We start from the raw sequence: 13,055 nt of genomic DNA, 5'->3' as shown, positions 1-13,055 counted from the left end.
CAATCATTATAGACCAAGAGCCTTGAGATGAGCCATAAGCTACTAAAATCTTCTTTGAGAACTTCATGATCCTTTTGAATCCAAAATGAGCTCTACTAAAATCTTCTTTGAGAACTTCATGATCCTTTTGAATCCAAAATGAGCTCTTACTCTGTTTTACTAAACTCTGAACAGAGGACTTCTGAAGTGCAACTGTATTAAGCTTTGGGGGTTTTGAAACCGACTGAGGGAGCTCTTTTCTTCCTTTCACCACTTCCGAATATTTTTTCTCTTGATGATCTTGCTGAACAGATGGATCTTTGAAGATGTGAATGTTGGCTTCAATCATATCCTTGAACTCTTGCCAACCAGATTTTTCATCACCATATGGAACGTGAATATTCTTTCTTCCCCCTGAGGCTGGTCACACTTCACACTCTACAAACCACTTATCATTAGCTCGGAATTTGGCTAAGCGGATGAAACTCTCATCTACTCTTTCCTTTAGCAAAAAGAATTCAAAAGTTGGACCAAACAATAGTCTTCTAAAGCTTTCTTTGAGCCAAATGGCTGAGGCTAAAGAAAGGAACATGGACTGGCCTCTTTTCAAATCTTCCACAAGGAACCCGGAACCCTTTTGCCACATACAGAAAAAGTGATCCAGAATATTACAACTTTTGATCTCCATGGCCGAAAAACACATAGACACAACGCACAGCGAGCCACGGGAAGGGGAACCACTTGAGAGTGAAGGAGAAGAGGGAAACAAAAGGGAAAGGGACACGGTTAAGGTGAGGATCCATAGAGAAAACCAGCGAGGTGGTTATCGGAGGGGGAGGGAGGCTGAGTTGGGATGGGGAAGGAGAGGGAGGAGTAGGAGGGAGGGGATGGATAGGTGTTGTTTTAAGCCAAGACAAACATTCCACAAAATATTTTAGCAAAAAATTAAGCCCCCTAGACAAAAATGGTCTACTTATGAGCAGGAACTTCAAACAATGGGAACACTATCTTTTGGGTAGAGAATTCGTACTACTAACTAACCATTTTTCCTTGAAGTTTTTACATTCTCAAGAAGAGGTGAGCAGAATGCATGCTCGATTGATTCAATTCCTCCAACGTTTTGATTGTCACACACACCTAGTAAGGTCAATAAAGTGGCAGACACTTTAAACAGGAAAGGTACGCTTCTAACTCTACTTCAAGGAGAAATCCTAGCTTTTGACCATTTACCTGAACTTTATGCATCTTACCCGAATTTCCAAAACATTTGGCAAGCATGTTTAAATCATATTCCAGCTAAAGATTTCCATATCTTTTATGGGTTTTTATTCAAAAACGACACTTTATGCATTCCTCAAACCTCCCTTCGTGAATCATTGCTGAAGGAAGCACATGAAAGAGGCCTTACAGGCCATTTTGGTCGAGATAAAACATGGGCAGTCTTATTTTCAAAAGTTTTTTGGCCCCAACTCAAAAAAGATGTAGCTAATTTTGTGAAAAGATGTTACATTTGTCAATCATCGAAAGGATCAAGTTCTAACCAAGGACTATATACCCCATTACCTATACCCGATAATATTTGGGAAGATCTCTCTATGGACTTTGTCCTTGGTTTGCCAAGAACCCGACGAGGTTATGATTTGGTCTTAGTAGTAGTAGACCACTTTAGCAAAATGACACATTTTTGGCTTGCAAAAAGACTAATGATGTGTCTAATGTTGCAAATCTTTTTTTCAGGGAAATTGTTCGACTTCATGGAATACCTAAAAGCATAGTATCCGATAGAGATGTTAAGTTCATGAGTCATTTCTGGCGGTCTCTTTGGAAAAAATTTGGCACAAATCTCCTATTTAGCACAACGAGCCATCCGCAAACTGATGGCCAAATAGAGGTTGCAAATAGGACTCTTAGTAATCTTCTAAGATGCTTAAGGGGGAACAAACCACGTCAATGGGACCTTTCCTTAGCTCAAGCTGAATTTGCATTCAACAACATGGTCAACCATTCAATACAGAAATGCCCCTTTGAAATTGTCTATACTCATGTACCTAGGTTAACATTAGATCTTGCTAATATTCCCGTTTCTGTTGATCTTAGTGCTGAGGCGAGCATAATGGCTGATCAAATTAAAGCAATTCATGATGAAGTTCAACAACACCTTGAAACAAGCAACTCAACATACAAATCCAAGGCCGATGAACATAAACGAGCTACTGAATTCCAGATTGGAGAAATAGAGATAGTTCACTTGAAGAAATGTGAACTTCCTACAAGTTATCATTCCAAGTTAACATACAAGAAGATTGGCCCATTTCCTATCCTAGAACGACTTGAACAAAACGCCTACAAGGTTGATCTACCACCCACTATGAAGACCAGCTACCTAGGTCATTAAACTAAATTACTGGTTTAGCCGGTCACTTCTTTGTGTATAAATAGGCTTCCAACCTTTCCATTTAATGATATTCAAATTATTTCTTTTAAACTTGTGGTGTGGTGCATCACGCTACTCTTCAACAAGGATAAAGCCACAGTAATTGTTTTCAACCTCAATGGAGGTTTCAATAAGGTTTAAATTCCTCAATGTTTTCATAGCAATTGTCCCTGCAAGCTCCCCCAATCTGTTCCAAAGCACTTTTGTTTCAATCATGCAGAGGACTCTTCCAAACCTTAATTAGACTTCCATAACCTAAACTAACCTTTAGATTAAAATCTTTTGTTGGGAGTTTAGCTAGGGTGCCATTAATACTACGAACCGTTTGTAGCGCTGTTTGCCTTAAATGTCTCTTTCTCCCTCTTGGTGTCATCTGGTGCCATATGTGTCGCAAGCATGCTAAAACACCAATTCATTTGTTTTTGCAATGTCCATTTGCTGCTAGTTTTCAGGATAGTGTTTTGTCTACTTTTGGATGATCCTATACTTGCCCTAATAGCATCTCTGCGGCTTTGGCATCATTGCTGGTGGGTCATCCTTTTAGTAGTACTAAGAAGACGATTTGGTTGGCCATTATACATGCTTTCTTTTGGAGCTTATGGGGTGAAAGGAACAGACGGCTCTTTAATGATTCTTTTTCCTCTTTTACTCGTTTTATGAAATGCGTTTTGTCTACTGCTTTTTCTTGGTGTAAAACCAAGCACCCTTTCAATCATTTCAATGTACCTTTTTTAGTCGGTAATTAGCTTTCCCTCCTATAACTCCTTGTAATATTTGGGGTTCTCCCCTAATTCAAAAACTAAACTAACCTTCAGCTATACAATGCAAAAAAAGGTTCTACCTCTAAAAATGCAAATAGAGATTCTTAACAACCACCCAGCCCTTGTTTCACCATATAAGTCGAGCTCAATATATGTAATCTTAGTCAACAAGGAAAGGGCTGCACGTTGAAATAGTTTCATGGTGTATCAATCACAATGAAACCATCTTCTAGTAATAATAATATTATTTACTATCTCATTTAAAGTCCTCTTTTAGCAGGTGGAAAAAAAGCTAGGAGAACTTAAGGTTGGCGGTTGCGACAACTCCAAAGGAGAGAAAATAAGTTTCTAGTTGACCAGTGTCAAGCTATGTTCGAAGAAGAAGCTTTGAAAGAGGTTCCAAACTTGCTAAGAAAGACCTTTGTCCATCTTTGTTATATCTTATATGTCTTGGGGACAAAGACAACATTTCATTCCTCCATCATACACAGAAGTTCTAACATCTTTTTGGAAAAAATTCCATTTTGGTCACTATAATCGGGGACATGTTCTATTTTAGTTCCTGTATATCTTTTTTATAAGGAACAAGAAACTGTATAAATCACAAAAGAACAGTCTAAGGGCAGAGAGGCGAGAACTCCTCCCCCGAGAAAACTAGAGCAACAAAAACCCCCAATTTTGGAGAATTCGAGCAATCCTGTACAAAAGAAAACCCGATGTCTAAGAGTCCAAGAGGAATAATTTGTACAATGTAACAAAAATCAACGAAGAGTTAAACTCATCTTCAAAATTCCTCCTATTCCTTTCTTTTCAAAACTCCCACATAAGACCCGGGGCAGCACACCCTCAAAGAACTTTTGCTTTACCTTTAAAGTGCCACCCAATTAGAGCTTCCAAAAGCCAACCATCCATCTCCTCCGAAAGACAGATTTTTAAGTCAAAAGCTTCAAAAGGCAAAACCCAGCCACTTCTAGAAAAGTTGCATTTAAGAAGCAATTGGTTACTGGATTCCTCCCCCATAAAGCATAATGATCGTCGAAGGGGATAAACAATGATTTCTCGCTTCCTCTGCCACCTCTCACGAGTACTAAGACTATTATGGGTGAGACTCCAAAGGAAGAAGTTTACACTTTTTGGAATACTGAAGTTCTATATCGCATTAATCATTGGGTGGAGAACACTGAATATTCCAAGGACCAATAGGCTCTATCAGTGCCATCCCTCAATCTAATTGTGTCAATCATCGAGACAAGACCATTCCAGCTATCAAATTCGTTGTCCTTAATGCCCCTTCTAAAAAGTGAAACCAAGGTCTCAATCATTACATTCACTGTTCCAACACTCATTCATGATAGCATCCTTCTTACGAGAAATGAGGAAAGAAAACTTCTTTCAAAGAAATTTCCCCTACCCATATGTCACGCCAATTTTTTTTTCTCTCTCCATTATTCACTTTAAACTGAATGAACAAAAAGAAAGCACTGTTATTAGCAATGTTAACCCACAATCTAGCCTTGATGGCTCCTTTAGGAGGGCAGGTCATCTACCCGTGAGGCTCGCAGCCGAATATGCTTGCAATCAAAACTCTCCACAAGGCAGTTTCTTCATAGGCAATCAACGAGGCAGTTTCTTCGTAGATGAAGCACCAAAGCCGTTTAAGGAGCATGGCATTGTTCCTTTGCTGCAGACAGCCCACACCAAAGCCCCCATGTTGAAGAGGCAGAGAAGTTCGGCCCCATTTAACCAAGCGACTACCCGTCGGAAAGGCTCCCCCTTCCAAAAGAAATTCCTCACTATTCTTTCCATATCATTTATCATCATAATAGGAGCTTAAAGATTGAGAAACTTTGAAAATGTTCAAGTCTATTCTCTGTACTCTAAAAAAACCATAAAATTAGTCCCCATTAGAACGGAGGTGATGACAGGGAGCGCCATCAAAAATAGTTAGGAAAAAAAAAAGCTTAAAAGACGATTAACTAAGACTTCCATAAAGGTGAAACATAACATGAGGGCTAAACGGAAAGCAAAAGGAGTCGGGCTGAATGGGGGAGCAAGAGGAGAGAGCATCAACTAAGCTAACAAAATTCTAAGGAAATTGAAAAACTGAAATATATTCGTGCATACCTGTTCCCTCAACACAGCATCCTGAACAGCACTGTCAATATCTCTGGTGTCGTTAACATGTGACCTGAATTTGCTAGAAGATGAGACGGCAATGTTAAACACACTATCATGAGGAACAATGTCCGGATCATTCCCAAAACTTCGGTTTGTCTCTTGAGAACCCTGAGCTTCTCCCTGTTGGCAAGGATAAATGTGTTTGCCCAACTTTTCAAGTTCTTGCACTTCATTTTGGGGATGATATTGCGATTGAGCAGCCGCTAATTCCTTGAGGGATTTATCTTCAACACTAGAACCAATTATAGTATTGGACGAGTCTCCTGAACCTGCAATTGCTGCAGTAGTAGTCGGCATCCCTGGAAGAGTTCCAATTTTGAAAGCTTTACTGTACTTGACCAGCTGCTTGTGATAATTTGAGACAAATTGAATCTATGGCAGAATGGGCGATGCGAAGAGATGCTTCTGAGTCGAAATGAAAGATGTACCAAGGCGTCGAATTGAAAAAACCTGGTTATATTTGCTGAGGAGTGATCAAAACAATCCGAGAAACCCACCGACCAACCGAATCCGCCGCCCTCGCCGCTCTCCTATCCTCTGCCGCCGCCGTCCCCTCTGCCCCCATAGGCCGAGTAAAGATGGCGAAATTTGGGCTAACGACCTAATATTTAGGAAAATTTGTACATGTGACCCATTTCTTTTGTTCAAAATATCAAATTATCCATTTTTAAAAAATAATGTCAATTGATCAATATCATTGTCATACCAAATTATCTAAATTGCCCTCTTCTCTTTGTCTTCTTACCCCTTTACTAAAAACCAACCAAAACTAAAAACTCTTCCAGCATAACGGTTTTGTATCGCTCATAAGCTCTGGATGGTTTCGCTATGTTTTAAAATTCATCATTTGGGCATGCAAAAGATTCCACTACTGCCAAAAAATCGAATCTGATTAGTAAGTGATTTCAATCTATGTCTGAAAATGTCTTAAACTGATCAGTAATGGAGAAAGGGTGGGTCGTTATGAGTTTAGAAATACTGTGAATCTTTAGTTTTTTTGTTTATTTTTTTGGTTTTCGATGTGTTCTGTGGTTGAAGACGAGTAAAAAGAGAGAATGCAAGCGAGATAAGTGAGAGTGAAATCGGCGATAGCAATACTAGAGAGAGCGACACTGGAAAAAGTGAGTTGTTACGGGATTTAGAAATATTGTGAACTTGTGGTTTTTCTGTTTGTTTTTTTTGTTTTCGATGTGTTTTGTGGTTGAAGACGAGTAAAAAGAAAGAATGTGAGCGAGATAAGTGAGAGTTACTAGAGAGAGCGACACCAAAGAGAGCGATACTAACAAGACAATGTCCAGCGATAATGGTTCTAGCGAGACTTAAACACGATGTTTTTTTACAATTTTTTCTGAAGGAGTTTACTGATTGAATATTTATTTCATGCAGGAGTGATTTAAGATGTCGACACGTTTCAGAATACTTGTAGTCGATCAATTTTTTGGTCAAGTAATGAGCTTGGCCCACATTGCTAATGTGAACAAAACTATGAAGGAGAAGTTTACCCCAAGACAGCTAGAAATGTTCAAGAGAATAGTTTTTGGGCGATTTATAGACATTGACATGGTGTTCAACAGCCCAGTTATCCATCATATGGTGTTGAGAGAAGTGAAAAGCACGAGAGCTGACTCAATGAGAGTCTCTGTTGGTGGAAAGGTCGTCACATTTTCAAATGATGGTTTTTTGGTTAATGATTGGTGTGTGGCGATCCCCTACGCGAGTCGATCAGAATGAGCAGTTCTTATATGAACTTGCATAATCAGGTGCCGAAGGACACCTTACATGTTAGACTACTAGAAGAAAAATACAAGGAGTTGGAGTTTGAAGATGACGAGGATGCTGTGAAGATCACATTAGTGTACTACACGGAAGTTGCAATGATGGGAAATAACAAGCAGAAAAGTGTGCTTAAACGTTTTAAGGACATTCAAAACATAGAGTATTACAACAGTCTAGACTATGGTACCATTACTTGGGAAAGGACACTCGATGTCCTAAAGACTGCATTGAATGATAAGAGTAGTTTATACAAGACGAAGGTGAAAGGAAATAAAAATTACATCATGAAGTACTATTTGCGTGGATTTTCACAAGCGTTCCAGGTAAATTTGCTTAACATAATAATCGTGTCGTTTGATTTAACATTACTATTGTTCTTAATATATGTTAAATTTTATTTAGGTATAGACGTACGAGATTTTAGCAGCATCGATAGCTAGGAACATTGCGGAGCGAAGGAGTAAGGTGGCTTTGCCTCTCATATTACGATGGTCATGCTCTCACTCAGTGTCCTTCAAAGTACTAAAAGAGACATATTCTAGTCTAACAATGTACGTTTACTCTATAATATGTTTATTTGATTATTAAATCGACACTAACCATTTTACTGGGTTGTTAATTACAAAGGTTAAAGAAGGTCTTGTCATGACCGATGCTGAGAGGGAGTTTTGAGATACCCTAGTGGACAAACAACCTATATTCGATCTAGGTGCCAATGATGATAGTGCTGAAATTGGCAGTAGGTTGAGTAGTGAGGGTAGTGAGGGTAGTTTTGAAAGCGACGGTGATGATCATCATGGAGGTAACAATGATGAGCACGAGCATTCTGAGCACGATGATGCTGAATGTGGAAGGGTGGAGGGAGGGGATGAGCACGAGCATTCTAAGCACAAGGATGCAATGATGTGGTGGGGGAGGGACATACACACCTAGTGATGATATGTTCCATGATGTGGTGAGGGACATACGTGATGAGGATGAGTTGGACCCACCTGATGTCCATCTTGCGGATTCCCATAGAAAGCGATTTATGGATGAAGAGTGTCCCGAGTGTGCTACTCTTACGGAGGGAGCCAATCCTAACTATTATATTTATTCATACCTGCGGAGCATTTACAACTCACCATCGAGGTTGGATTGTCATATATCGTATTTAGATAGTCGTGTATCCAAGATCGCGGAAAACATGACAGACATGAAAGGACAATTGTCGGCGATCCTGTCACTATTGCAATCTATGTGCAAGGTTTGCATTTACTATCATTTTATGTCTTTACGTGTTTAGCTTTTACGTGTTCGTGAACTCATCATTTTAGTTTACTAATTGACAAGTTCCACGGTGATTGAGGAGACGACAAGGTCACCCATCCCGTATACAAGTGAAGATGCCATGATGTCGTTCATCCCATCTCGGGATCTCAATACCACTGATGCGACTACCTCCCATACTCTCATCCCCCCTGTAGAGCCTCAAAATACCACTACTACATCTACTTCTATCCCCCCTCCAAAGCTCGATACCACAACATCACCCACTGACGTCCAACCTATAGAGGCCGACATGTCTGACTTACTCACCATGCCACATAAAGAGGCCGACATGTCTGACATCCCAGGCCGACACTTCTAATATTGTTACGACCACGAAAGGAGTTACATTGATGGGTAATTTATTGATCAGTAATCTTTGTTTATATTTCGTGATTTGAAATTATACTTTTTTATATTTCTTGATGAGTAATTTTTTGTTATCTGTTTATGTAGGAATCTCGAAGAACTACTCGTAAGAGGAAAGGTGTTGATAAATATACACCTCCAGCTCAACTAAAGAAGAAAAGTGTGGATTCTAGGGTACACCTTCCGTTTGAAAATGTTAAGTATCCTCTCCTAGGTGTGCCAATGTCACTATTCAGAGTGATTGTCGGGTACAACGTAGCACATGACGTTCCACTTAATATCTTTACAGAAACGAGGGGCTAAATCACATATGAGAATATCGATAACGAGGTTCGAGAGAATTCCTTTAAGCCACTATCAAAGCAATTTTTCAAGGAATTGATTGAACCGAGTTTATGGGTTGAGTGTGATGTAAGTTTCCTAGTCTTGACCACAATTGGTGTGTTTCATTCTTTGGTGGCCACAATTGCATGCAAACATAGGATACCAAATGAGTTGAATGCTTTACACGTGCATTTCTTCGTGTGAAGATTCACAATACCGTCCAATTGATTATCTCGCATGTTGACCCAATAACAATCAATAGGCTCAACCTGATATCGTCTGCCCTTATCGACCTCACTTACTAATCAGGTTTCACAGTAATCATAGTGCAATGTCGTTCGAGATGCCCAGTAATTCCTCCATTCGTAGAACCACGATTGGAGCATTCTTCTAACACGTTCAATCAAGTATACTATGGGCAATAGTTGATACTCTTTAGTTAACGAATTGAAATATTCTGCACTGTTGGACGTCATGTTATCATATCTTCGTTCTATTTGGTAAACTTGTGCCCATCTTTGAAGATCGATGTCTTCCATATATTTCATAACAGTAACGTCTTGAAAACTATGGAGTTCGTCCTATTTTGTCTAGAACTCTGTCATGCGAAATGCCCTTGCTGCATATCTAAATATCCCAACAATGGTACTATCCTTAAAGTTTGTAATAAGATTCTGTTCTATGTGCCACGTGCACAATCCATGAAATGACGTGGGAAAAAATGCACGAATAACATTGCTAATAGATACCATCCGATCAGACACAAACACCAAATTATCGGGTTCTCCAATACTGCATTTCAAATTCAACATAAACCATTTCCATGATCGATCGGTTTCATTGTCCACCATTACATATGCTAGTGGGTATAATTGATTGTTCCCATCCATAGAAACTGCAACCAACATGGTTCCTTTGTACTTTCCTTTCAAGTGCGACCCATCAACAATTATCAAGGGCCAATAGCTTGTGAAATCTCTAATACAAGGCCCTAATGCCATAAACATATACTTGAAATGCACATCATCTTCAAGTTTGATCTTAAACACTGTACCAGGATTCTCTATTTTTAACATTTCCTCATAAGCATGTAGTATGGAGTATGAGTATTCTGAAGTACCTCTAGTGAGATCATATTCGGCTTCCCTTGCACACCACGCTTTATCACAACTTATGTTCACGCCATAATCTCTCCTCATATCCTCAACGATATGGCAAGGTTTATAAATACGTCCTATGCCTGTAAACTTATCTTTAATCAACTAACTAACAACCGCAGCAGTTGTTTGTCTATGGTTGTGATTCAGAATTTTGATGGAACATGTGTGCGAACTGTAGTACTTTGTGATCTTGAATATATCAAACCCTTCCATTTTCACTGCATGAAGGCTCCATTTACAAGTCTTCCCAATACATTCGACAGTGAACTAAGATTTGGTTGACTTCCTGTCCCTAAATTCAAAATTTTTGTGGATAAACAAAATAGATAATCGCATTTTCAAGTCCTTTTTACTAAAAAATAGTTGACCAACTTCAACGTCTGTCTCAGATGAAGAAGTATCAGGCATCATCAACTCTCCACTATGACTTGAAGACACATATGGTGGAACCACTGAAGCTGCTGTAAAACAACGTGTTGGGATTGATGCCCTAAAGTCTCGTGTCCTAGTTTGTATACAGTTTGTACAAACACTTGTGATGTATAATATATGAAATTTTACTTCACTTCTTGATTTTGCTCAGTTTAATGTTTTATTTGCTTTACCACAGACCAATAAACCTAAAATCTCTGGTTGTCTGTATGTAACTTAAGCATGTATGTTGTGACATACAAGTGGATCATGTCTTAAGGGATAACCAAAATGGTTTGTAGTATATGGATATAGGAGAGAAACCTTATCCTGGTAACGTTGCGGATGTGGCCCGCTTTGTGGAATAGTTACAAGTGTCATAACTTGTCACAGATGGTCTGATCCTGATCATTCGTGTACGGGACATGCGGGAGGGGGGGGCATCCTATACAAAGAGTTTGTATAAGTCCTGACCACGAAGTGTTAACGTCTCATTATATAACACCATTCATGAAAAAGACTTCACTTCATTAGGATGACCATAGGTAACATGATCTCAATCCTAAGTGAGTTGGGAACTCCTGCCATTGAGGGCAATCCTTTAATTTGCATAGGTGCGAGTGGCCAGGCCGCCGACTCAAACCGACCACTTTGAGGATTCGTCTGATTTGGGAGTTGGGAACTCAACTACACAAGATTGAATTCACTCCTTCCCCAAAGTAGGGGTAAGTAAATAGATAGCTCTGTTAATGGCTGATTCCAGGGCTTGAACGATGTGCGTCAACACACCTTCTCTTGGCCCGAGAGTTGTTCACACTTAGTTGGACTATGTTGTATTGTTCATTAGAGTGATCAATGGTATAAGGAACGAGATGTAACTACAGGGGCAAAACGGTAAATTGACCCAACTGTACTTACGAGCATCTGTGAAAGGTTATCGTATTCATGATGGTTATATCCGATGGACACAAAAATATTTTGTGGTAAGAAGAGTTCAACTGTCGGTCTTTAGTGGAATATCTGGCAGTTAACAGATGGTGGATCTCGTGGCTAAAAAGTTTAATCAGCTATTCACGTACCGTTCGAGTTTCGAGCCATAGGTCCATAAGGTCCCCTTGGTAGCTTGGATAAAGTTGAGAATCAGTTTTTGGATCAGTTTGAAATGTTCAAATTGACAAGAGGGAGCTCGATTATATATGATATAATTGAACTGGTTAATTATATATATGATATAATTGACTAAATGTATGAGATACATTATTTTGAAGAAAATTAGATATAAATATGATTTATATAAAGTAAAGGAGAAAACATTATAGTTGATATAGATATTAAACTATAGGTTAAGAATATAATATGACTATATTCATTATTTAATTAATTAGGCGGTTATGAGATAATTGGCCGAGTATTTCTTCGAAATCATGCAAAAGTAGGAAGTTCGAATTCAGTTATTGTAACTGAAAAATAAAATGAAAATTGTTTTCATTTTGTAATACACGCAAGAAAAATCGCTCACGGTGTGAATCTATACAATCGCTCAGGTTGAGAGCCTATACAATATGCCCAGCTTCCTAAACGACCGCACACCCGCGTACTAAACAATCGCCCTCGATTTCTAATGACCACTTAGGTTTTCTATATGTTCGCTTAGCGCGCTGAGTAGACTTAAACGATCACTTACCATTTGATATACGATCACTTAGCTAAACCTACACGATCGTGTACCACGACCTAAACAACAAGCACCCAATTATACGATAGTTTTCACTATCTCCCACTCGTTTGTTCGTTCTACACGATCGTATTTTTCCTCCTCTCCTCTACCAATTCCATCAACTCCTACCCTTTGGATTCTCACTCTGAGAATACCGAGGGCTTCGAGTAGTAGTGTCATCCCAGTTGCTGTTTATTCGTGCACTGCTGATCGTGTAGACGACCGTGGTGCTGCTAGGCGACTGATTGTTGGACAATAAGGAGCTAGAAGAGTTCACTTTCGTTGGACCGAGTTTGATTGAAGAAAGTCTTCAACTGGTAAGTCTCTCGATCTTTTGTATTTTATTTGTTAAAGCATGCCAGTAATTGGTGTCTTAATGCATACCTGTATGTTAGAATGTATGTGTGGTAATTCTGTCACAATGAAATCGGAAAGATCCACTTCTACTCATAGGCACTCTTGTTTAAGAGTTCCTTCAATTGGTATCAGAGTTAGGTTTCTAATATTCCAATTTCATTGATGCAAAGAATTGCATATACATTCGCGATGGGTGCAACATATCTACTATCTATTTAATTGTTAAATTCTTCGTGGATATGTGGATTAATGGAGTTTTCTGGGATGACACCTCGGTTTGA

At 39.1% G+C, this 13,055-nt stretch overlaps 2 protein-coding genes across 4 annotated transcripts in view; both read right to left on the bottom strand.

The window, feature by feature from the left end:
• Positions 1-5,958, bottom strand: part of LOC120092051 — an 84,743-nt gene extending 78,785 nt beyond the window's left edge. For 2 of the 3 annotated variants that reach the window (XM_039050246.1, XM_039050247.1), the window contains exon 1: positions 5,299-5,940. In XM_039050246.1, coding sequence (XP_038906174.1) covers positions 5,299-5,649 — 351 coding nt within the window. In that variant the 5' untranslated portion in view covers positions 5,650-5,940. Of the gene's footprint in view, positions 1-5,298 lie in introns of all 3 variants that reach the window. The other variant, XM_039050244.1, reaches the window with a different exon arrangement.
• A 3,761-nt stretch (positions 5,959-9,719) lies between these two features.
• On the bottom strand, positions 9,720-10,328 carry LOC120090864 (protein FAR-RED ELONGATED HYPOCOTYL 3-like). Its single transcript, XM_039048566.1, has one exon. It carries the CDS (start codon positions 10,326-10,328, stop codon positions 9,720-9,722), a length of 609 nt encoding a protein of 202 aa, XP_038904494.1.
• Positions 10,329-13,055: the final 2,727 nt, after the last annotated feature.

The sequence above is a fragment of the Benincasa hispida genome, chromosome 11, assembly GCF_009727055.1.
Source record: "Benincasa hispida cultivar B227 chromosome 11, ASM972705v1, whole genome shotgun sequence".
NCBI classification, from domain to species: domain Eukaryota; kingdom Viridiplantae; phylum Streptophyta; class Magnoliopsida; order Cucurbitales; family Cucurbitaceae; genus Benincasa; species Benincasa hispida.
This window is presented reverse-complemented; position numbering and strand designations above follow the sequence as displayed.